The sequence below is a fragment of the Ranitomeya imitator genome, chromosome 6 (assembly GCF_032444005.1).
Source record: "Ranitomeya imitator isolate aRanImi1 chromosome 6, aRanImi1.pri, whole genome shotgun sequence".
Lineage (NCBI taxonomy): Eukaryota > Metazoa > Chordata > Amphibia > Anura > Dendrobatidae > Ranitomeya > Ranitomeya imitator.
In genome coordinates, this window is record NC_091287.1 from 525,158,334 (window position 1) to 525,182,848 (window position 24,515).

Consider the following 24,515-nt stretch of genomic DNA (forward strand, 5'->3'; position numbering starts at 1 on the left):
CATTAACTCATTACCTTCCTTCTATCATCCATAGTGGTGAGACATTACAAAGCCCCCATAGGCCCTTTTATTATAATGGTCACCATGTAATACCTCATTTCCCCTATAGTGGCCACTGTAGGGAAAAGGTGCAGTTACTTGCAGTTTCAGTCTTTACTTGACCGATCAACCGATCACCAGACACTCTTGTTGCTTTTGTGCGAATTGATTCGCAGGAACCCATCCCATCAGCTACGTCAGCTATCGGTGGCCTCTAGACTGGAGCTTAGAGGACCGCCACCTGCCCCCCAACATCCAAGGCTCCTCTTTTGATTAGCCAAACTGGTGCAAGATCAAACGAACGTCATGCCAAAACGAGGATGTTGCTCCATGCTGGATAATCAAAAGAGAAGCCATGGATGCCAGGCGGTAAGAGGCAATTCTCCGGGCAACCGTCCGGCGGCCACATATTACTGCTGCGACCTCCTACGTGGTCTTGTGAAATGATTCGCACCAACTCTAGAACCAAATTGGTGATGGAATCCTACAATTATTTAGTCCATTTTCACGTTTAAAACACAAGACGAAAAATACGTGAAGTTTGGATCAGTAACATTTAATCCCGTCTTTAGCCACGCAGATCCAATACGATAAGTGTGCCTTATGCTATACGATGCTGTTTGTTGTATTTGTAACCTCATGTCTCGTCTTCCGCAGAAAGTCGTATCCGGAAGGGAAAATGAAGTTGTGCTGCCGTCTTTGCTGTCTGACACTGAATATAAAGTCACGGTCACCCCTGTGTATTTCAATGGAGAAGGGATAGCCATGTCATCGTCTGGGAAAACATGTATGCTGTAGTATATAGAATGATTACTTTATGCCTAATATATATACATATATATGTATGCAGTCTATCAAAGACAATGGGAAGGTATCAGTGAGAAGGTAGCAGGGCAGGCCTGTCTGGGGTCCTTAGCTGAAAATGACAGCGTCCTTATTCTGTGTAGTCCTAGCGCGCATCCGTGGCCCGGATATGTAGAGCGGGAGTGAGGAAAGCCTTATAGCCGGTAGAAGAAGATGGAGGTCCGATGGATCACCTGAGGATTAAGTAATATCCTGACTACATCAGTTATTATGTCCACTACCTCGGTTCTTGTTGTCAAGTGCTGCATTTCAGAAAAGTTGCCTACGGGTGTGTGCACACGATATCTTCTTCAAGGAAAGTTCACTACGACTCCAGCCTGACAAAGCGCTCCCAAATGCTCAAAAGAACAAACATAAGCCATTGCCTGTAAAGATAACTTGGTGTGCATGTGTACAGTTTTCTCAGCGTTTTTTTTTTAACTACTTCAAGTTTCCAAAGTTGCCAAACGGTTGAAAGAAGCTACAAGTCCATTTTTCAGGTGTCTTCCTTTCTCCAGATTTAACAATACAAGTCAATGAGACGGCTCAAAATACATCCAAAAGATGTACGGACTAGAGATGGGCGAACCCAAACAGTAAAGTTCGGGGTCTTCTCCAGGAAGTCTGTGTTACTGTTCGGGTTCGGCACTCCAAACACCGGGTGTTTCTCCCGCTGTCATCTGCATGACAGTGAAAGAAACACCGGCTGCTCTGATCGACGGTAAGATCATTACCTCCGGTCACAAACGTCTGTTGATGGGAGTACTACTCCCAATAGATGCGCCTTTTCTTGGGTGGCTGCGGGCTGCTATTTTTAGGCTGGGACGATCAATATCCATGGCCCCTTACCAGCCTGAAAATAACAGTGCACAGCTGTCTGCTTTAGCTTGCCTGGTTGTCAAAATTTGGGGACCCCACACTGTTTTTTTATTATTTATTTAAAAAATTTTAAAACTGTGTGGGTACCCTCTATTTTTGATAACCAGTCAGGATAAAGCTGACAGCTGAGGGTTGCAGCTGTCAGTTTTGCCTGGCTGGTTACCAAAAATAAAGGGGAACCCATTTTTTTTACTATTATTTATTTATAGCGTATACGCCTGCTGATGAATACTCCCATCAGCCGGCGTCTGCTCTCACGGTTATCAGCGACAATAGGCGTAGACTGATGGGAGTAGTAGTCCCATCAGCCGACACCTATGATCGGAGGTAAACTTTTTACCTCCGGTCCCAGCTGCGGGTTCATGCTGTCATCTGACAGTGTGGGAATCGCAGATCCCTGACTGGTGGTAATGATCTTACCCCAGTGGCAGTGTTTGCATGACAGTGTGGAAAACAATGGATGTTTGGGCCCCTCATTCATGTGAGTGGGGTCCAGGTCCAGGAACTGTTCTGGTGCCGGAACCAAACTTTTTAAACTTTGTTTTAACTGTTTGTCCAAACCATCCGGTTCAGACATATTTTTGAGCATTTTGACAGCATTTTGTTTTGAAATTGCTTTTTTTCATTGTTGAATAGAGTTTTAAAAAAGTATTTGGAAAACGTCAATAAAAAGATGCCCCCAAAAAGCCTAGAAAAATCCTCAAAAGAAAAAAAATGGCAAAAAAAAGCGCTCAGGAAACAAATAAAGAATGCTAAAAAAGATACTTCAGGAAAGAAAAAAAATTGTGGTCATTTTCTGAAACGTCTTCCTATTGAAAAACATGGCGGGTACACTCTCTTGAGAAAGATGTCATGTGCACATACATTATTTTTTTTATGTTGGTTTTTTTTCAAGGAGGAAGTGCTTTGGGAAACCCTCTTTTTTGGGGAATTTTTAAAGAGTTTTTCTATATTACTAACACTTAATCTCACAGCAGCCAGTGTGTGGGAAAGCGCAGTACATCAGAACCGAGAGGAGTGCTGAGAGAAGTGTTTGTAATGAAACAAAGCTCAGCTCTGCTGTACTGGGGTGGACATACCATTGGTGCAACCTTTATAGCTGAAGAGGGGCTCAAAACTGAAGAGGGCCGCCACCACCTCCAAATCAAGGAGGAGCCGGGACTTTCAGGGAGATCTATGTCCGGCCCATAGATCTTAACAGCTCATTTACATATTAAGACAAATTGTGGATTTCTCCGGAATAAGACATCGGAACGCAGATGTCGAGATATCATTTTATTCAGCTTTGCCTGGTCAAATAGAAGCTTTGATCTATGATTTGATCACTCTTTATAATTTTATTCATGCGGTCCAAACTCCAGAAAGCATAAATGGCAGCCAGTTATATTATTCTCTGAAATGCCGAAGGTATAGTCAAGACGATCCGGTTGGGGACAATAGTTCGAGACGAGCCTAGTCCGTTCCTGCTTTTTTGGCCGGCTCTTCCCAGCGCTGTCCCAGGTGATCGACAGGTTTCTAGCTCACGTGTACATAGGGAACGACAATTAGCGAGATTAATTTGCAGTTTGAGATAGGATAGGACATGTTGAGAAAATTGTCCAGAGGGTATTAAAGGAAATACCGTTGCCCCAGGGGGCCGCACTGATGAATACTTTGTCTCTGCAGTGCCCTTATCTGCTCCCCGGAATCTGCGTGTCTCCGATGAATGGTACGACAAGCTGAGGATCACATGGGATCCTCCACCTTCCCCCACATTGGGCTACAGGATTATATACAGGCCTACGAGCGGTAAGAATCCGAAAAGGAAGAATTTTACCTCCAAAGCGGGTTTGATATTCGCTAAATTGAGAAACGTTCTGCGCATCGTGTTACGGTCGGAGACTTCTGTAAGAGATCCTTCATCCCGGAGCCAAGTCTTAGACACTTATAATTCACATCCAAGTTATTCTACCAGGAAATTTAACAAAAAAAATCACTGTAAAAACTTTGAAAGCGTCTGGACGGCTCTTCGATGAGGCCACGTCCTCCTAAGACGTGTTCAAATATGCGGCTCGCCACAAGTATTTTAATGCTTCCAGATGGCAGCGAGGGTAAATGTTTATAGAGCGACACTGGCAGCATAGTACAGTAATAGAGAAAGGCTCTACTGCTCCAGTAAGATTAAAGGGGTTGTCCACCTTTAGGAAAAAAAATTTAAAATAATCATTTTTGCCATTGGGTGTCATTAAAAAATGTTCACCGTTTGGTTTTTATAGGCTATTTGCTATCTTGCAAATTCAACTTTGAAGTGGTCGTAAATCAGATAAGAGGAGCTCAGGAAAAGACAGATAAAAGAGTTACAAACTCCCTGACAGACCATTAATAGGAGCTCAGTGACTGATTCTCAGTTAACTCATTCTGCAGCCAGCAACAGACAGCGCAACACAGAAGCTGCTAGAAAGCAAATGGTGCAAACGTTTTTAGTGAAACCCAGTTGCAAAAATATATAATTAACCCCATATACAAAAAATGTTGTTCCTAAAGGTGGAAAATCCCAATAATATTGACATTTTTATCCTCATCATGACTCTTTAAGATCTGCCCTTCGGTATTAATTAGTGATTACTATAGATCACATTATTCTCCTTACAAAATCCAAATTCTTTATTTAGTCATAAAGTTAAAGAAAATCGGTCACCGGGTTTCTGCTATACTATCTGAGAGCAGCAAAATGTAGGGGCAGAAACCCTGATTCCAGCGATGTGTCATTTCCTGGGCCGCTTACTGCACTTTTGATAAAATCACAGTTTTAGCTGCAGCAGATCTAGCAGTTCTCTGAATGCTGAGCTGTGTATAACTCCGCCCACATCACTGATTGGCAGCTTTCTGTGTACATTCAGCCAATCAGTATTGGGGGCGGGGTTGGACTACATGACATCAGGTTTACTAGTCCTCTAGTGATAATCTCCTGCTGATAAAACTGTGATTTCATCAAAACTACAGCAAGCATCCCAGTGAGTGATGCATCGCTGGAATCAGTGTCTCTGCATCTACATCATGCTGCTTTCAAATAAGGTGGCAAAAATTTAGTGGCTGATTCCCTTTAACCAGCTGGCAATTGATAATGAATTGACTTATGTTGATGATCACACGACATTAGTAGGAGCAAGTCAATAGATGTAATACACAGTGACAGCCCCACTGCAACAGCGGGGAGCAGAGGAAACTCTGGTCTCTGCCATTTAACTCTTTGAATGCAGCGATCAATGATGCGAGAATCCCCGTGATATCATCGGGGTCCTCAGCTTATATGAGCCAAAGGTCTATCCAGGGACATGAGGCAATACCAAACCATGGCTGCTGATTTCCTAGGAGTTGGGGTAAGGAGGTCCAAACATTGAGATCATCAATCATACCTGATTGATCTTTTGAAGCCTACCTATGGCTCTACTGAAGGACTCAAGGTCTATCTAGATGTGTCTCCTGATATCAGGGCACACTTAGATAATGATTGGTCTGAAATGCAATACCACACGCGACCTGTTTACAGGAGTGGCGCTGTTTTTAGTAGAAAACAGCCACGTTTTCCTAATACTCAGCCCCTAGACATGACATTGTGTCCTCTGATCAGCAGCGTCAGGTGTTTTTTTATCACTTTTTTTTTCATTCATAGCTGATAATGAAATATTAATATTTTACATAAATGTTCAATATAAAATATTTTTGAAAAATTAATAAAAATTCTTAAACTTAATTTCTTCAATGAATGTGTGCTTTGGATGAGAAAAAAAAATAGATTTTCGCATCAATAAATATTTGCAGATCTGAAATCTCCAAGTGTTACATTTCCGTGTGCTGGATCTCACGGGCCACATGGATGGGGTATATTGTGCTTGGACTGGACTTGTCAGGGGGGTGGATGGTTTCTAAAATTAGGAGAATGGTGTAAGTTATCCGAGGGTTTAGTATATGTTGGCCGGTGATGATCTGGGGTTCTGGACTTTATTTTCAGGAGTTGGCGCGGCTCTGGAGACCTTCGTTGGAGATGATGTGAACACCATGCTCATTCTCAACCTTCTCAGCGGGACTGAATATAACTTAAAGGTCCTAGCGTCTTATCCCACAGGATTCAGCGAGCCTTTAACTGGAGTGGGCAAAACTTGTAAGGAAATCATTATGTTCTACTGCCTTTTATGCAGCCCTTCACATAGATTTAGTACATTGTTTATTTGCTTTTTAAATGCAAAATTAAGTAACTTTCTAAATCTGTAATGTATCTGTAAGTCCATTATCTGGCCGAGTGCTTTTGTAAACCTATTACATATCTGTCACAGCGCCTGCGCATGATTTTGATGTCTTTCTTTTCTCTCCCCATTCCTCATCTCAGTGCTAGAGATAGCGAGGGAAAAGGGTTCTACACAGATCCTTAGTGCTGAGAGGAAAGAAAGCATCTAATCTCAGGTAGTGCAGTAAAAAAATAGGCTGTTGACAAAGAGTAAAGCACATGGATTAAGCACAGAGAAATAAATGCAGGATAGAAGCTGTGCTGATACATGAAAGCAAGTGATACACACTGAGGTAACATCCAGTTTATTTATGGGGAGAGACACATATCTCACATCCAGCCTATATTACTGGGAGAACACAGAGCTCACATCCAGCCTATATTACTGGGAGAGACACAGAGCTCACATACAGCCTATATTACTGGGAGAGACAGAGCTCACATCCAGCCTATATTACTGGGAGAGACACAGAGCTCACATCCAGTCTATATTACTGGAAGAGACACAGAGCTCACATCCAGCCTATATTACTGGGTGAGACACAGAGCTCACATCCAGCCTATATTACTGGGAGAGACACAGAGCTCACATCCAGCCTATATTACTGGGAGAGACACAGAGCTCACATCCAGCCTATATTACTGGGAGAGACACAGAGCTCACATCCAGCCTATATTACAGAGAGAGACACAGAGCTCACATCCAGCCTATATTACTGGGAGACACACAGAGCTCACATCCAGCCTATATTATTAGGAGAGACACAGAGCTCACATCCAGCCTAGATTACTGGGTGAGACACATAGCTCACATCCAGCCTATATTACTGGGAGAGACACAGAGCTTACATCCAGCCTATATTACTGGGAGAGACAGAGCGCACATCCAGCCTATATTACTGGGAGAGACACAGAGCTCACATCCAACCTATATTACAGAAAGAGACACAGAGCTCACATCCAGCCTATATTACTGGAAGAGACACAGAGCTCACATCCAGCCTATATTACTGGGAGCCACACAGAGCTCACATCCAGCCTATATTACAGGGAGACACACAGAGCTCACATCCAGCCTATATTACTGGGAGAGACACAGAGCTGACATCCAGCCTATATTACTGGGAGAATACAGAGCTCACATCCAGCCTATATTACTGGGAGAGACACAGAGCTCACATCCAGCCTATATTACTGGTAGACACACAGAGCTCACATCCAGCCTATATTACTGGGAGAATACAGAGCTCACATCCAGCCTATATTACTGGGAGAGATACAGAGCACACATCCAGCCTATATTACTGGGAGACACACAGAGCTCACATCCAGCCTATATTACTGGGAGAATACAGAGCTCACATCCAGCCTATATTACTGGGAGAGATACAGAGCACACATCCAGCCTATATTACTGGGAGAACACAGAGCTCACATACAGCCTATATTACTGGGAGAGATACAGAGCTCACATCCAGCCTATATTACTGGGAGAGATACAGAGCTCACATCCAGCCTATATTACTGGGAGAGATACAGAGCTCACATTCAGCCTATATTACAGGGAGACACACAGAGCTCACATCTAGCCTATATTACTGGGAGACACACAGAGCTCACATCCAGCCTATATTACAGGGAGACACACAGAGCTCACATCCAGCCTATATTACTGGGAGAGACACAGAGCTGACATCCAGCCTATATTACTGGGAGAGACACAGAGCTCACATCCAGCCTATATTACTGGGAGAATACAGAGGTCATATACAGCCTATATTACTGGGAGAGACACAAATCTCACATCCAACCTATATTTCAGGGAGAGACACAGAGCTCACATCCAGCCTATATTACTCAGAGACACACAGAGCTTACATCCAGCCTATATTACAGGGAGACACACAGAGCTCACATCCAGCCTATCTTACTGGGAGACACACAGACCTCACATCCAGCCTATATTACTGGGAGAGACACAGAGCTCACATCCAGCCTATATTACTGGGAGATACAGAGCTCACATCCAGCCTATATTACTGGGAGACACACAGAGCTCACATCCAGCCTATCTTACTGGGAGACACACAGACCTCACATCCAGCCTATATTACTGGGAGAGACACAGAGCTCACATCCAGCCTATATTACTGAGAGAGACACAGAGCTCACATCCAGCCTATATTACTGGGAGATACAGAGCTCACATCCAGCCTATATTACTGGGAGACACACAGAGCTTACATCCAACCTATATTACAGGGAGACACACAGAGCTCACATCCAGCCTATATTACTGGGAGAATACAGAGCTCACATCCAGCCTATATTACTGGGAGAATCACACTGAGCTCACATCCAGCCTATATTACTAAGAGAGACACAACTCACATCAAGCCTATATTACTGGGAGAGATACAGAGCTCACATCCAGCCTATATTACTGGGAGACACACAGAGCTCACATCCAGCCTATATTACTGGGAGAGACACAGAGCTCACATCCAGCCTATATTACTGGGAGACACAGAGCTCACATCCAGCCTATATTACTGGGAGAGACACAGAGCTCACATCCAGCCTATATTACTGGGAGAGACACAGAGCTCACATCCAGCCTATATTACTGGGAGATACAGAGCTCACATCCAGCCTATATTACAGGGAGAGATACAGAGCTCACATCCAGCCTATATTATTGGGAGAGACACACAGACCTCACATCCAGGCTATATTACTATGTCAGCCACTCCAACAAGAGAAAAATCTGAATTTTGGATCAGGCTGCAAACTTCATGTCAAGGAGTATGAATGTGAATGAAGGAATGAAGGTATGAACATTACAGACAGAAATCTGTAATATTGTTAGCCATGCAAGCCAGAACGAAAGCCATTCTGATGGAACTATTTTTTCCATGTCTTACATTGTAATGCCTTCATATACTACATTAGCGGAGCAATGACCATCCAGGAGCCAGGAGCTCGTAAAACTTACTAGACTTGTAAGGATCAAATGATTTACAGGCCCGTTGGTTTAAAAAAGAAGTCTTCCTCATGAGACAATTAAATCTTAATTAATTAATTAATTAGAATTATACTGTTTTATGGGTAATTTTCTTTTATTTAATATCTCATTTAACCCCTTTTGTAAAGTCGTATTATTTTTTATCACTGTTGTAATGTTTATGATTACTTTACAGTGTACCTTGGAGTAACCAATCTGAACGCCTATCAAATTAAGGTGACAAGCATTTGCTCCCAGTGGCAGCAGCAGAGACATGCATCGTCTTACAGAATCATCATTGAGTCACTAAGAGGCATGTATGATAAGGGATGGTCCTAGCTAGGACTCATGCAGACTGACAAGGGCTCTCCCCGACCTGAATGTGACAGATTCATGTATTTCTCTGAGCCTACCATGCTGATGGGGAATTTATAACTGTTTCATTAGCCCTTTACTGAGCTCCTCTGTGCTGATTTATGACCACATCAAAGTTCACCTCCAGTTTGATGAGGTCTGTGATCATAAATCAGCACATAGGAGTCCAGAAAATGACCGAGGAATGAAAAAATTATTTGGACTCCAAAATGTTTGCAATTAAATAAGCAAAAATTGTATCTGAAAATGTCCGTATTCTTCAGACAGACTTCAGGGTTCTTGACCAAGCACGGACAGTTATAAAGACAAGTGAAGGCGAAGTAAAATTCTACCTAGGGTTTTACAAATGCACTTTTTTCCAGCCAGCAAATTGTAGAAGTTGTTCTTTCTCTACAGTAAAAAAAAAAAATTTGGGAGGAGTAATGGACAATCTGTCCAAGAACTTCAGATTCGCCTGATCTGCTGTTTTTCCAACATTGATTATAGTTCTGTAAACTTACTACTACAATATTATATTACATTCCTCTGGCAGCCGCACATATCTGAAAATGGGGCGAAACAGTCCAGATACGGCTACTCGTTTCCAAGACATGCAGTGTGTTTACAGTGGTTCTTCTGTTGGATGGATTACTTGTTTTTAAGTAACACTCACACTGACATACAAAGCCATCCACAACCTGTCTCCTCCATACATCTGTGACATGGTCTCCCGGTACCTACCTACACGCGACCTCCGATCCTCCCAAGACCTCCTTCTCTACTCCCCTCTCATCTCTTCTTCCCATAACCGCATCCAAGACTTCTCCCGTGCTTCCCCCATACTCTGGAACTCTCTACCCCAACACATCAGACTTGCGCCTACCATAGAAACATTCAAAAAGAACCTGAAGACTCATCTCTTCCGACAAGCCTACAGCCTGCAGTGATCCTCAACCTACTGAACAGCCGTACAGCCAGCTCTTCCCTCTCCTAGTGTATCCTCACCCACCCCCTGCAGACTGTGAGCCCTCGCGGGCAGGGTCCTCCCTCCTTATGTACTCGTGTGCCTTGTTATCTGCTCATGTTTAATGTATTTGTCTATATTTGCCCCGTATTCACATGTAAAGCGCCATGGAATAAATGGCGCTATAAAAATGTATAATAATAATAATAAAACATCAGCCATATTAATCATTTCAAATGGATTTTGATTTAATGCCTAATTTGAGTATACCTGAAAAGAGATTCATGAAAAAAAAAAACAGCTAAATTAGAGACCTATTATATAACATACTCCAAAACCATCCTTACGATTAATGGAGCCCTGTGCAGCATCTTCTATTGTTACTCTGTGATAATGGCGTCTCGTAGTGCACAATTCATACAGTCATGTAGAACACAAATAACACTGACCAATCATTAAACTTTCCGTAGCTTTGACTATTCATTGTGGAAAGAGGAAGAATGTTCTTGGTGCCCAGGTCAAGAGTAAGTACAGGTGTTGTGCCCTGTACTTCCAGACAGGTAACATTATTGTATTGGCCTGGACAACCCCCCCATCTTCAGGATAGGTCGTCAACATGTCCTGGATAAAATCCCAACCTCAGGATAGGTCATCAATGAGTTGTCCTGGGCAAACCCCGAAATAAGTCATCGTCAAGTTATCCTTAACAAACCCCCAAACTTAGGATACGTCATGAATATGGGATCTCTGGAGGTTCAGTTGTAAGATCCTCAGTAATCTGGGAAACTAGTTTGGATTTATCCAAGAAAAGGGCATGTAAACCATTATGGTCCATTCGTACAGCAGATCAGAAGGGTTGAAGAGGTTTGACATCCCAAAGAGAAGTCATCAGTAAATTGTCCTGGACAAACCCCAACTTCAGAATAAGACATCAACATATTGTCCCTGACAAACCTTCAACTTCAGGATAAGTCATCAATGGATTGTCTCGGACAAATTCCCAACCTCGGGATAGGTCATCAACATATTCTCCTGGACAAACCTCCAACCTCTGGATAGGTAATCAGTGTGTCATCCTGGACAAACCACAACCTCTGGATGGATCATTCACATGTTGTCCCTGATGAATCACCATCCTCAGGATAGATCATCAATGTGTTGTCTCGGACAAATCCCCAACCTTAGGATAGGTCATCAACACGTTGTCTCAAACAAACTCCTAACCTCAGGATAGGTCATCAACACGTTGTCCCGGTCAAACCCCAATCTTAGGATAAGTCATCAACATGTTGTCCCAGACAAACCCCCAATCTCTGGATAGGTGATCGACTTGTCATACTGGACAAACCCACAACCTCAGGATGCTTCATCAACGTATTGTCCCATACACCCAGTTGGCATGGACAAACAACCAAGCTTAGGATGGGTCATCCGTTTGTAATCCATAGAGTTTCAACTGCAAGATCCCCACTAACCATTAGCATAGACCATAGCAAGAAAACCAGTTAGGATTTATCCAGGGACAATGGCATGTGAAAAGTTATGGTCCATTCATTTTGCAGATCAGTAGGGTAAAGTAGCGGCAGTCAAGACCGAGCTGCTGTGCCGTTGCGTTCTAGCACTTTAAAGGAATACCATATGCCAGTCCCCGAGTGCTGTCAGGTGTGCTGTGCATCACACTGCCTTGTAGTCAGTCCGCAGGCCTTCGCTGTCTCCAGGCCTCCATCGTCAGCAGCCTCTGCATACAACTCAGGGGACACTAAGTAATTTTAACCAACAAAAGTTTACCGGACAGTTCAAATTGATCAGATTTTAACATGTGGTATAGGACGCAACACATCTTCAGCCCTATTCTTTATAGGCACCCAGTCCCCATTCTCCGTTTTCTTTCACTTTTCCATACAGATGGGTCCAAGCAAGAGGCCAACCTTCCCGGAGGGACATCTAGACACTGTTTCTATGAACTTCTTCCAAATTCTAGATACAGGATCACCGTTTATGCGCAAATCCAAGACAGCGAAGGTCCCGGAGTGAGCATCGTGGAAACTACATGTATGTTGCATGATTATCATTCTATGTAATACTGTATTTAGACTAAAAGTATTGCAGTCTGGTTTTCCTGGTTATGGACGCTTTACACTGATATAGAGTATTGGGTGACATGAATATGGTGCAGTTGGCCATTACTTGTATATATTATGTACATACATGTCTATTATACCGCACTGTTTATATCAGTGTATGGGAAGCACTTTATGATTATCATGTATACCTTCCATTTGTTCTTAGTGCCAGTGCCAACTGCTGCACCAACCCGACCACCGGCAACAGCTCCTCCTCCAACTATTCCTGCCGCCAGAGAAGGTAACAGTAACCTCAGATTCAACACGTTTTAACTATTAATTGGTAGTATACACACTCTAATTTAGGGGTAACCAATCTTTTGGCATCTCAGGACCTTACTGGAAGATGAAGAGTTGTCTTGGGCCACGCAATAAGCTTTGGTCATTTGACCATGATATCACCAAAGGTCCTTCTTCCCTAGGAAACTGTACTGATTATGCAGACCTGCCATTATCAGTGCAGTTTCTTGTTATTTTTTAGACAGACATTCCAGCGAGTAACCATCCCACCACACCTGACACTGTGTAGGGTCTCGAAAAAGGCTGTCGCACCATGCTCAGTCTATAGGTAAAGCAGCGCATGCGTGCCTGTACAGCATGCTGTTTGAGAGCGCTACTTAGCACTGCAGCTTTAAGTAAAATACATTTTATTGAAAATTTTGGCATTAGTATGATTTGGGGCGATGGACCTGTAATTCGAGGGCCGATCCTATATACTCATTAATATTTTAAATGTATGTTTTTGGGCTGGTCCTCATTCCACAGGTTGGACACCCCTGCTTTGTTCAATATGTTTTAAAAAGGCCCCAATTGATGCTGTCACCAGGTCAAAAATGGCCAGTTTTTGCTCTTATTATATTCCTCATGGTCTTTGTGTATGGCATTTGCATTGGTCCATCGTATGTTTACAGAGATGCGGGCCTCTTTATTTAGTGCTAATCGTTATGATCTTTACAAGGGGGGGCATTGCTTCCAGGATCCTCTGGGGCGTGTCTTTAGTCTGTTCTGCATAATTACCCTGTAAGCACCGCCCCTGAGTAAAGAGCATAAAAATTAGCATTACTAAAAAGACCTATATTTTAGGAACCGTATGGCGAATGTGAATTTAAAAAAAAAAAAAATACTCAGTTGATCATTGGGAATAAAATAAAAGCAAAGTCTGCCCTTTTTGCCATATTTATGATGTTGGCCAAAAAAAACCATGTAAAATTCTGTATGTTCCTCCCAATTTGCTAGAGGTAATTTCATATTGAGAAAACGGCAATAAATATGTCCAAAATGGCACTGGATGTTGAGATATAGGCACATGTTATAAGTACCGTCACCCTCATGTGGTTATTACTAAACGCTTCCGATATTTTAGTGTGTAAATCCGCCAGAGCCGATCTCGTCTTCCTTGTGGATGGATCGTGGAGCATCGGAGATGACAACTTCCACAAAGTCATCCGTTTCCTGTACAGCACTGCTGGAGCCATGGATGAGATAGGCCCCGATGGAACCCAGGTAAGATCCTACAACATCATCTGTGGCCGACTGAGATACCATCGATGATTAGACATCTTTCTTCTGATGAACGAACCCCAAGTCCACAACCTATATAAGCTTTTTGCTGCTTATAATAATTCTACATTTGAGTACTTCTTGACTGATAGCCTACAAATTATTATTCAGGCTCTAGTCTAAGGGGTAACGTTTCTCCTGTTGGAAGCAGAGATCCTACAAGTAACTATCAACCCTTTAACGAGTCTTTAGGCTCTGTTCACACACAATTTGTTCTGTACGAATTTCCCAATGCAGCCAACAGACGATAAAAAATGTGTTGTTTTAGTAGCTTCCTTGCAGGTATGTTGCGGTATACTTTTTTTGTTACGGTATTCTATAGCAGTTGACTACACTCTTCATCACAGAGGCATCCTACAAAACAATCTGCACACCTTCCATAATGGAAGCCTAGAGTTACAGCGGTGATGTCCCAGTTACAAAACATGACCACTGCAGCCAATCATTGACTTCGGCAGCCATGTAGAGCCAAGCAGTACAAGACAGGTGAGGGTTCTGATTGGCTGTAGCAGCATATGCCATAACTGCTGCATTACTCAATGACCGGGAAGCTATGGAAAGGTGGTGCTGAAGCGGTCTCTCCGCTCCATTACAAACTTGTGGGCCAGATTTGCAGGAACATGGAGAACCATTTTAACAGAGACTAAGGTGCAGTATATACAGTAAAAGCGTCAGTGAGAGAAATTAAGATATATAGATTCTGTAAAGCTGCATGACTTAAAATAAGCCTGAAATACGCAATGAGGTGGTCATCAATGAATGGTAGGTGGCACATGTAACAACACCACAATCCCTTCAGTATGCTGACATCACGGAGGTTCATTGATTAAGGATTGTCAAAGTCAAGAAAGAAAAACCCTAAGCTAGTTTACCTAAAATTCTTTATAAAATCAGTCGGGAAGGACTGAACTCCGACGATTAAAAAAAAAGACCGGTCATTTGCTCAAAAATTTAGGGAAACACCTTGTAAAAAATCCCTGAGCTCCCCTTATGCTGACGCTCTTTTCCATTTTGCTCTACACCGCTCCATTGTAGAGATATTGACATTTGTTTGTTCTGGAGCGCAGCATGTGAAATCTCTGCTTTAAAGTCCAACTGAACATTTCTTCACAGTCTTCTGTGGGGGGTGTTCTTTCACCTTTCCTGCCCAGATGCTGCCAATCACAGTTCAGCATTTTATCTTGTAGTCTTTCAATCTCAGATGCTGCTGAGCCATGAGCCACACCCCCAGAGAAGACAAGAAACACCTGGTTGCACTACAAGCAGAGATTTCACATACTACACTCCAGAAGAAACAAATGTGAATATCTCTAAAATGCAGAGTGAAACGGATAAAAGTGGCAGAATAAGGGGAGAGTAGGGATTTTCATAAAGTATTCAACTCAATTTTTTTTTTGTGCACGTGAAAGGACCTCATTAACCAGAGTTCTTTTGTGCCAATCAAAAAGCTTCTATGTAGTCCATTTCATTCACCAACGACCGGATCTCAGAATGCATAAGCAGTGCCATAACTTGAAGACTGTGGGCCCCCATGCAAAATCTCCAACCCCACCAGCTGTCGCAGGTCTTTAATATTATTGGCCAAGAAACCTATAAGGACCTTCTGGGCCCCCAGTGTGACTGTATTATCCCATTATGGTTATATCCCTGTATGAGATGTTTTTCTTCCATCATTTTGCTGACTTTTAACAAGCAATATTGCTTTCCAGGTTGGCATTGCTCAGTATAGTGATGACGCCAGGACAGAATTCAAGCTAAACTCCTACAAAAGCAAGGAGTCCCTTTTGGCGGCAATTAACAGGATATCGTACAAAGGAGGGAATACAAAAACAGGTGGGTGCCTGGGTGAACCTCCTAGATGTGTCCTCTGGTGGTAAGGAGACACGGTACGGTGAGATACGTGAATGTTGGCTCTTCATATCATCCAGGCTGGTTTATTGGACCTGCACATACGGAGAGCTTTGTGTTTTGGCTCACACTTCATGATGTAGAGTTCTTTGGTTATGTAGTAGCAATGACTGAGCTGTTTATTTAGGCCGGAGTGTGGGCCAAAAATACAATTTATGCAAATTGTTCCAGTAAGAGAAACTCAGAACAGAAATCTCACATCCAAAAATTCTGATCATCCTAAAACAATAAATCGAACCCAACAGGGTCAGACAGCACCAAAGCAGCACAATATATGACTTATATCCTTCATTTTTCACTAGTTTTTCCTTCTACAGTCTGTCTAATTTTCAGTTGTCTCTGAGCTAGTGGGTGGAGGCTAGCTGTTATGATGCCTCCAATACACAAAACACACGACATGAGGGATTCCTGATCTCCTGTCTCTATGTAACTCACATTCAGAAGCAGCAGCATGGATGACATTATACAATAGTCCTGAGCAGTGCAGCTGTGAATCCAGCAGTGGGGTGAAATAAAACACTTACTAGAAGACTGCACTGCCCTTTCTGTGTCTCTATGCCTCAACTCTCCCACTCCTCTTTATCCCTCCCATCTCCATAGACTTAGTTAGGCAGCTCTAACCTAATCTGTCAATGAGCTAACAGTCCTGTTCTGATCAAGACTAATGGTAGTGGCATTTCGAGTGAATGGTGAATTCAGGGAGGAGAAATGGCTCATATATGGAGAAAGAAGCAAAGTTTCTTTTGCTATTGATTGATGCAAATTTTGTTGGGCTGAGAGTCACAACGTCGGTGTTGTAGTTTTTATATTAAAGTGTTCACAAAGAACATTTACTTATGTGTTGTAACTTGCTTCAGCTTTGCTGTGTAGACTAGGGCAAGACAAACAGAGCCATTTTTATTACACTACTTGAAGCCTAAAAAAAGGCAGGATAGTAAAACTGTACACACAGATAAGGCTCTGTATTCGCTGTTCTGTCATTCCTGGTTTTGAGGGAATGATAGAAAAATCAACTGAAAAATCATAGCACAGATAACACAGGTGAACCATATATATTTGTATTTTACAGGCAGGGCAATGAAGCACGTACGAGAAGACATTTTTACCGTGGAATCCGGCATGAGGAAAGGTGTGCCAAGGGTTCTGGTGGTGATTACCGACGGACGTTCCCAAGATGAAGCCATCAAAATTGCTCATGAAATGCAGCTGGAAGGTGAGATGTTGTTCCCATTCCAAGCAACGATAGATACAGGAGAAAAAAATAATCACCAGTTTTGTGGAAATTTACCAAAAATTTTGTGACTTTTTACCCCAAATTTTCAAAAAGTGGGTAAAACTTAGAAAAAATGTGTTTATCATCATGTCTAATTTGTATGCCGCCTCCTAGCTGGAGTAGATTTTTATTTTTTTGGCATGCGGATTCCCTAAAAGAGGAGCCACGCTTATTCAATTTAATCACTCCAGCATCTAGAATTTCAAGACTGATGAACAAAAAGTCTGTGTTGATAAATTGCCCCAAAAGTCTGAAAGAAAATTGGAAAATGTTCAATTTATGCAGAGATAAATCTTAAATACATATAAAACCTTAAAATCTCGTTAAGGCTGTGTTCACACTAAATATTTTTTAGGAGTTTTTGAAGAAGAAACTGAAGAAAATTTTCCATTTTCTCCTCAAAATCTTGGAGTTTCTGCTCCAAAAACTCAGCAAAAAGGCACAGTGTGCACATGCATTTGTGCCAAGTTTGTAATTTCTTCCCGATGCATGTGATAGGGGATTTCTTAGTGGTTACTGGGGATCGTCCAATGGGACTTCCATCAGTCCTGGGACGGGACCTCTGCCCTGTATAATTTGAGCGCTCCATTCATTTTCAATGGGACTGTTGACCCTGTTTTAGATATCAGTGGTCGGACCCCCCAGTGATTAGTAAATTATATTTATAACTTCCAAACTTGGCACAGACCTATAGTCACACCTGCGAGGGCGCACATGGCTTGTGGACCCACTGTGCCACATTGCCGGTTCTTCCTAGGAAGGGGCATAGCTAAGCGGCTGCCTGGTGTATGCTGGAACTCCTGATGGTAGAGACAGACTGAGCTACAGGTACCACGTACCACTCTTAGATAGACAGACGCTGGTTCTGCAGCTGCCATCCCTGGGGTGAGGTCTCTTAGATAGACAGACACTGGTTCTTCAGCTGCCGATCCCTGGGGTGGGGTTTGCTGATGCGGGAGGTCACTGACAAACAATTATGGGAGATTGACGGACTGAATGGATAACTTAGATAACTAAGATAGGTTCTTGTTCACACAAGTAGTTATCAGGAAACAGTTCTGGAGCTGGCCGCAGAAGGACCAGGAACAACGGACTCAGAACTGGCCGCATCGGGACCAGGAGAATGGGCATAGGTGCCGCAGATGCAGTTTCAGGATTAGGATACCACCGAAAAGGTCACATGAACACGGACAAACTATACTAGGCAAACGGGAACACAGGATATGGGAATAGCTTTAACAGAGTAAGGACGGGGGACCTGGCAACATACAGTTACACACACCAACACCACTAAGGCTAAATATAGAGGTTGCTCAGGCACCTCCCAGTAGGGGAGGGCGCCTTTTATACAAGATGCCTCTCAGCTTATGCCTGGGAGACAGCTTAGAGGTGATTACTTTAACTAAATGTCTCCCAGCTGTTAGCTGGGGGCATTTTACCATGTGCGAGCACTGCCCTTTTAAAACTAAGCTGGCTTCCCTGCGTGGTGGGAGGAGGGGAACCAATGCGGAGGCACCGGCAGACATTACACCTATCACAATGCACAAACAACCCCCAATCAGTAAAAACAAGTTCCCCTCTGCTACATCTGCATTCTGATCCCACATTTCCTTGTAGAACGATGAATCCATAACTTTCCAGAAGACATGAAAGCTTAAAATAAGAATTAACCCCAAATAGACTCATTAAAACGCTCAGTGCTAAGACTCTTGTGAAGAGGTTTACTATTATCGGATACATAAAGGAAGGTATTTGGCCAAGAATTCTATTTTTTTTTCTTTTTCAACCAACCTCGGAGCTAAACAAAAAAAAAGAAGCAGACAATGGCGTCAGATTATGATTGATGGTCCTGCTGAGCTCTGAAAGGGACCTTGGCCTACAGAAGCCGAGGGTGAACCGTATGAATGGCTTCCGAAGCTGCGATTAGGAGAACAGTAGACTTCAATAGCGGTAAAGCAGCGAGACGTCCTGTGATGTTTTGTTTTACCCAAAACACCATCGCCAGCCACTTCAGATTAGTTTTTAAGTGGCGCGACTGGGAGACGCGGTTTGATGTCTATAACACTTAAAACCAGAACAGAGCGTGCACGTTCTCCTTGTATCCACGGTCATTGCTCCAGGTGATCCACATTCCCCCGACATACCAAAGACATGAACATGAGATCAAACTGGGGCTAAATGACAACTTTTCTAGCTGTTCTTCACCACCACAGACTCATATCAAGAAAGGAATAATTGCAGCTTTTTTTCTAATGCTAAAGTTCTGAGTCTTTCTAAGAAAATGGGAATAGTCCAAGGCGAACGCAGCATGGAGGTAGACGGAGGTGTGGGGTCTATTCAGCTATGGATAGTGAGAACCTGTGCTGGACTCCAGGGGAGCTGCTTATTAGCAAGATGGTTGGGAATTGCCATGGAGGGAAAACCATCCATGGGCAAGATAAGTTCTGTCCTTTCCACTGGGGAAGGGAATAGAGCCAAACCAATCTGTATGGTTTGCACACTTCTTGGTTTTGATCCTGACATTTTTGAGATGACAGGACTTGGTATCCTGAGTCATCAGTGGAATATTTATTTTCCCACTTGGCTGGTAGCTCTTCTATCCCATCTTGAATGGAGCAGAGATGTCCATACTTGATCTATGCTCCATCCCTTTCTCAGGACACAGCAGGGTGCGGTACTAAATTTTGTCACATATACAATAAATGGCGGTGCAATTTGTTAAGTCTGGAAGGTATTGTTCAGGAGATATCCATGAGTAGGTTGATGAATGTGAAAAGCCTGTATTTCACATATCCCGGGCCGGGTGGCTGCTTTAGCGTGCAATACCTTCAGAAAACACCTTTAACATAGAAAACACATTTAAACAATACGTAATTTTCTGTCAATCTTACTTGTCTGTTATAAAGCAGCAGAGATTCCAAGATGGATTACAGGGAGTATGGGTGGGGCTTTCTTTCTCTACAGGAGGTATGGGTGGGGCTTTCTTCCTCTACAGGAAGTATGGGTGGGGCTTTCTTCCTCTACAGGAAGTATGGGTGGGGCTTTCTTTCTCTACAGGAAGTATGGGTGAGGCTTTCTTCCTCTACAGGAAGTATGGGTGGGGCTTTCTTCCTCTACAGGAAGTATGGGTGGGGCTTTCTTCCTCTACAGGAAGTATGGGTGGGGTTTTCTTTCTCTGCAGGAGGTATGGGTGGGGCTTTCTTCCTCTACAGGAAAAATGGGTGGAGTTTTCTTTCTCTGTAGGAAGTGTGGGTGGGGCTTTCTTCCCCTACAGGAAGTATGGGCATTTTTTTTCTATATAGGAAGTGTGGGTGGGGCTTTCTTTCTATACAGGTAGTACGGGTGGGGTTTTCTTTCTATACAGGTAATGCGGGTGGGGCTTTCTTTCTTTACAGGTAGTGCAGGTGGGGCTTTCTTTCATTACAGGAAGTGTGGGTGGGGCTTTCTTTCTCTACAGGAAGTATGGTTGGGGCTTTCTTTCTCTACAGGAAGTATGGGTGGGGTTTTTTTTCTCTACAGGAGGTATGGGTGGGGCTTTCTTCCTCTACAGGAAAAATGGGTGGGGTTTTCTTTCTCTGTAGGAAGTGTGGGTGGGGCTTTCTTTCTTTACAGGAAGTGTGGGTGGGGCTTTCTTCCCCTACAGGAAGTATGGGCATTTTTTTCTATATAGGAAGTGTGGGTGGGGCTTTCTTTTCTATACAGGTAGTACGGGTGGGGTTTTCTTTCTATACAGGTAATGCGGGTGGGGCTTTCTTTTCTATACAGGTAGTACGGGTGGGGTTTTCTTTCTATACAGGTAATGCGGGTGGGGCTTTCTTTCTTTACAGGTAGTGCAGGTGCGGCTTTCTTTCATTACAGGAAGTGTGGGTGGGGCTTTCTCTACATGAAGCATGGGTGGGACTTTCTTCCTCTACAGAAAGTATCGGTGGAGCTTTCTTTCTCTACAGGAAGTGTGGGCAGGGCTTTGTGTATCTACAGGAAGTGGGTATGGACTTTTCTCCTTCTCTCCTGTCTGACAAATGGCATACAGGCATGCAAAAGAGATGGGCTTTCAGTTCTACAATATTGGACAATGCATGCTGGAAATGAAGTCCAAGCACCTATTGTGCTGGAAGAATTCTAATGAAGAGGGACAACCTATTAAAAAGAGTAAACGCTAAACTACAGAGCATAATAACTTGGACAGATATATTAAACTTGTCCGTGCACCAAAAACATTTTTACCTTCGTTGTCGGGGATTGGGGCAGCAAGACTTTGCTTTTCTACAGGTTTTGTGTGAAAGGACAGGTAAGTTTTATGAGCTGTTAGTGTGTTGTCAACATTTGCACAGTTGGTCTACATTACGTATGGACGGTGGGTGGTCTCTGGTTGGCAGGGAAATGCAAAGCTACAATAGTAGGTCTTGTATCATCCTCCTACCCAGTGCATAAGGGAAACGTTCACCAGGTTCTCTTAATGTGAATGTTATTTTTAAGTCTGTCTTCTAAAATGAACCATATGGTCGTCCTGCCCGCCGCACCTTTCATCGGCAGTCTACAGCTCTGATTATATCATGGTTGCTTTTGGCTATGACCTGTGTATTTGCACTCGCAGTAGTGGGAAGTTGACTGTCTGCCTAAACTCCTATGTCCTCTCCTCCTCCCAGGCTTCAGTATTTTTGCGATCGGAGTGGCGGATGCAGACTATGCAGAGCTAGTGAACATTGGCAGCAAGCCCAGCGAGAGGCACGTGTTCTTTGTCGACAATTTTGATGCCTTCAAGAAAATAGAAGATGAACTGATCACATTTGTCTGCGAGACAGCAACAGCAAGTAAGAGCCAGCGTCTAATGTCTTCTCATCCTTTTCCATACACAGACTCTATCAGAAAAAGTTCCTTGCTGGGACCTTCACCCGGGACCTTTTTTTATGAGCAAGAAAACTTCTTTGTGTTATGTGCACATCACATCTTCTAGACTCCAATAAAGGACACTATAGGAGAGAAAAGCGCGACTAGGGTCTTATCCGATAGAGATTACAGGCTATACGATCAGATTGTACTCACCTGATGTGTCTTTATATTAGAGCATAGAAACTCATCAAGGTTGGCAGCTGCTGCAAATCCACAGGTCAAACTGGTGACCGAATTATAACATTAAATCTGGAAAAGGGCATCAGCAGAAGCGCTAGTTTTTGTGCGTATGCTGCAATACCAGGCTCGCTACCCTATCTTTAAAACCCTCTTTTGTGACTGCAACCAGCCTATTTGCAGTAACCCATTCTCCACTCAAACTATTTTTTTATGTTTTGTTTTTTTTTATTTGTGGAAGAAAGGCAATTCTGAAATCTGCTGTGGGACCCCATAATTTTTATGCACATATTTGATTCACACACACGGCAGGGGACAGTCATTCAGCCCTATTCACCAATAATGACAAGTCATCCCAGGAAATGCAGCCCATATTGAAAGCGAAAAGGCCGGAACGTTGGAGATCAGGGCAAGAAAAGTATATCAAAAGTTCTACATATTTATAAGTGAAACACACCTAAATATTTATTAATTTAAAGTGGTCAAACCCTTTAAAATCTGGAAAACCCAAGTGGGCTGCTATCTAGTAACCAAGTGATGACTTGCAGTTGACGAGGATGAACCTCCACCTCTGTGTAGAGAGTTACTGTTGTATCTAACACTCGGTAACAGTTAGTAGAGAATATTTATTCCACCCGAATGTTCATTCTTATTCCATTAGCCATGAACAGGACAATGGCGGCTCAGAACTAGACCATGCATCTTCTGGCACATACATTTTCCAATATATATTTTCATTTACCATATTTATGAGCTGAAATTTTCTTTGGGCTGCCCGGAGAAAAGATGCCGCTTGCGAAGTCACTTCAGGAGGACGAATACCGTCATTTTCCTGGAGTAGCTTTGCCTGGGAAGCCATCATTTTCCTGGAGAAGCTTTTCTTGGGGTGCCATCATTTTCCTGGAGAAGCTTCACCTGGGAAGCCATCATTTTCCTGGAGGAGCTTTTCTTGGGGTACCGTCATTTTCCTGGACAAGCTTCACCTGGGAAGCCATCATTTTCCTGGAGAAGCTTTTCTTGGTATTCCGTCATTTTCCAGGAGTAGCTTTGCCTGGGAAAGTGCTGAAGGTGTGCTGGAGTTTAGAAGATATAATATTAAATCTGGAAAATTCATGGATACCATCCGCGCTGCAGCATAAGTAAAGGCCCAGGCAAGTTGAAGATAAAGAATGGTGGTTTATTCTCAACGTGTTTCGAAGTCAATAGGACTTCTTCCTAGCATCTCCTGAGGAAGAAGTCCTATTGACTTTGAAACGCTTTGAGAATAAACCACCATTCTTTATCTTCAACTCGCCTGGACCTTTACTTACTGAGCAGTGCGGATGGTATCCACGAATTTTCCAGATTTAAGCTTCTCCAGGAAAATGATGGCTTCCCAGGTGAAGCTTCTCCAGGAAAATGATGGCTTCCCAGGCGAAGCTTCTCCAGGAAAATGATGGCACCCCAGGCGAAGCTTCTCCAGGAAAATGACGGCACCCCAGGCGAAGCTACTCCAGGAAAATGACGGTATTCGTCCTCCTGAAGTGACTTCGCAAGCGGCATCTTTTACTTTATGCTTTCAAGTATAGAAAATGGGCAGCCTCCGGGCAGCCCAAAGAAAATTTCAGCTCATAAATATGGTAAATGAAAATGTATATTGGAAAATGTATGTGCCAGAAGATGCATGGTCTAGTTCTGAGCCGCCATTGTCCTGTTCATGGCTAATGGAATAAGAATGAACATTCGGGCGGAATAAATATTCTCTATTAACTGTTACCGAGTGTTAGATACAACAGTATCTCTCTACACAGAGGTGGAGGTTTATCCTCGTCACCTGCAAGTCATTACTTGTTTACTAGATAGCAGCCTACTTGGGTTTTCCAGATTTTAAAGGGTTTGACCACTTTAAATCAATAAATATTTAGGTGTGTTTCACTTATAAATATGTAGAACTTTTGATATACTTTTCTTGCCCTGATCTCCAATGTTCCGGCCGTTTCGCTTTCAATTTGGGCTGCATTTCCTGGGATGACTTGTCATTATTGGTAAATAGGGCTGAATGACCGTTCCCTGCCGTGTGTGTGCATCAAATATGTGCATAAAAATTATGGGGTCCCACAGCAGATTTCAGAATTGCCTTTCTTCCCCCCCTCCCCCCAAAAAAAAAAACAAAACATAAAAAAAATAATTTGAGTGGAGAAGGGGTTACTGCAAATAGGCTGGTTGCAGTCACAGAAGAGTGTAATATCTCACAACTT

At 43.0% G+C, this 24,515-nt stretch overlaps 1 protein-coding gene across 4 annotated transcripts in view; it reads left to right on the forward strand.

Annotated features, from left to right (window-relative positions):
* COL14A1 (collagen type XIV alpha 1 chain) overlaps positions 1-24,515 on the forward strand; it is a 230,554-nt gene that overhangs the window by 152,738 nt on the left and 53,301 nt on the right. For all 4 annotated transcript variants that reach the window (XM_069731833.1, XM_069731832.1, XM_069731835.1 and 1 more), the window contains 10 exons: positions 697-826; positions 3,427-3,549; positions 5,753-5,902; positions 9,226-9,342; positions 12,253-12,399; positions 12,637-12,711; positions 13,834-13,973; positions 15,740-15,863; positions 17,008-17,151; positions 21,858-22,022. In XM_069731833.1, the coding sequence (XP_069587934.1) occupies positions 697-826; positions 3,427-3,549; positions 5,753-5,902; positions 9,226-9,342; positions 12,253-12,399; positions 12,637-12,711; positions 13,834-13,973; positions 15,740-15,863; positions 17,008-17,151; positions 21,858-22,022 (1,315 nt within the window). The remainder of the gene's footprint in view (positions 1-696; positions 827-3,426; positions 3,550-5,752; positions 5,903-9,225; positions 9,343-12,252; positions 12,400-12,636; positions 12,712-13,833; positions 13,974-15,739; positions 15,864-17,007; positions 17,152-21,857; positions 22,023-24,515) is intronic.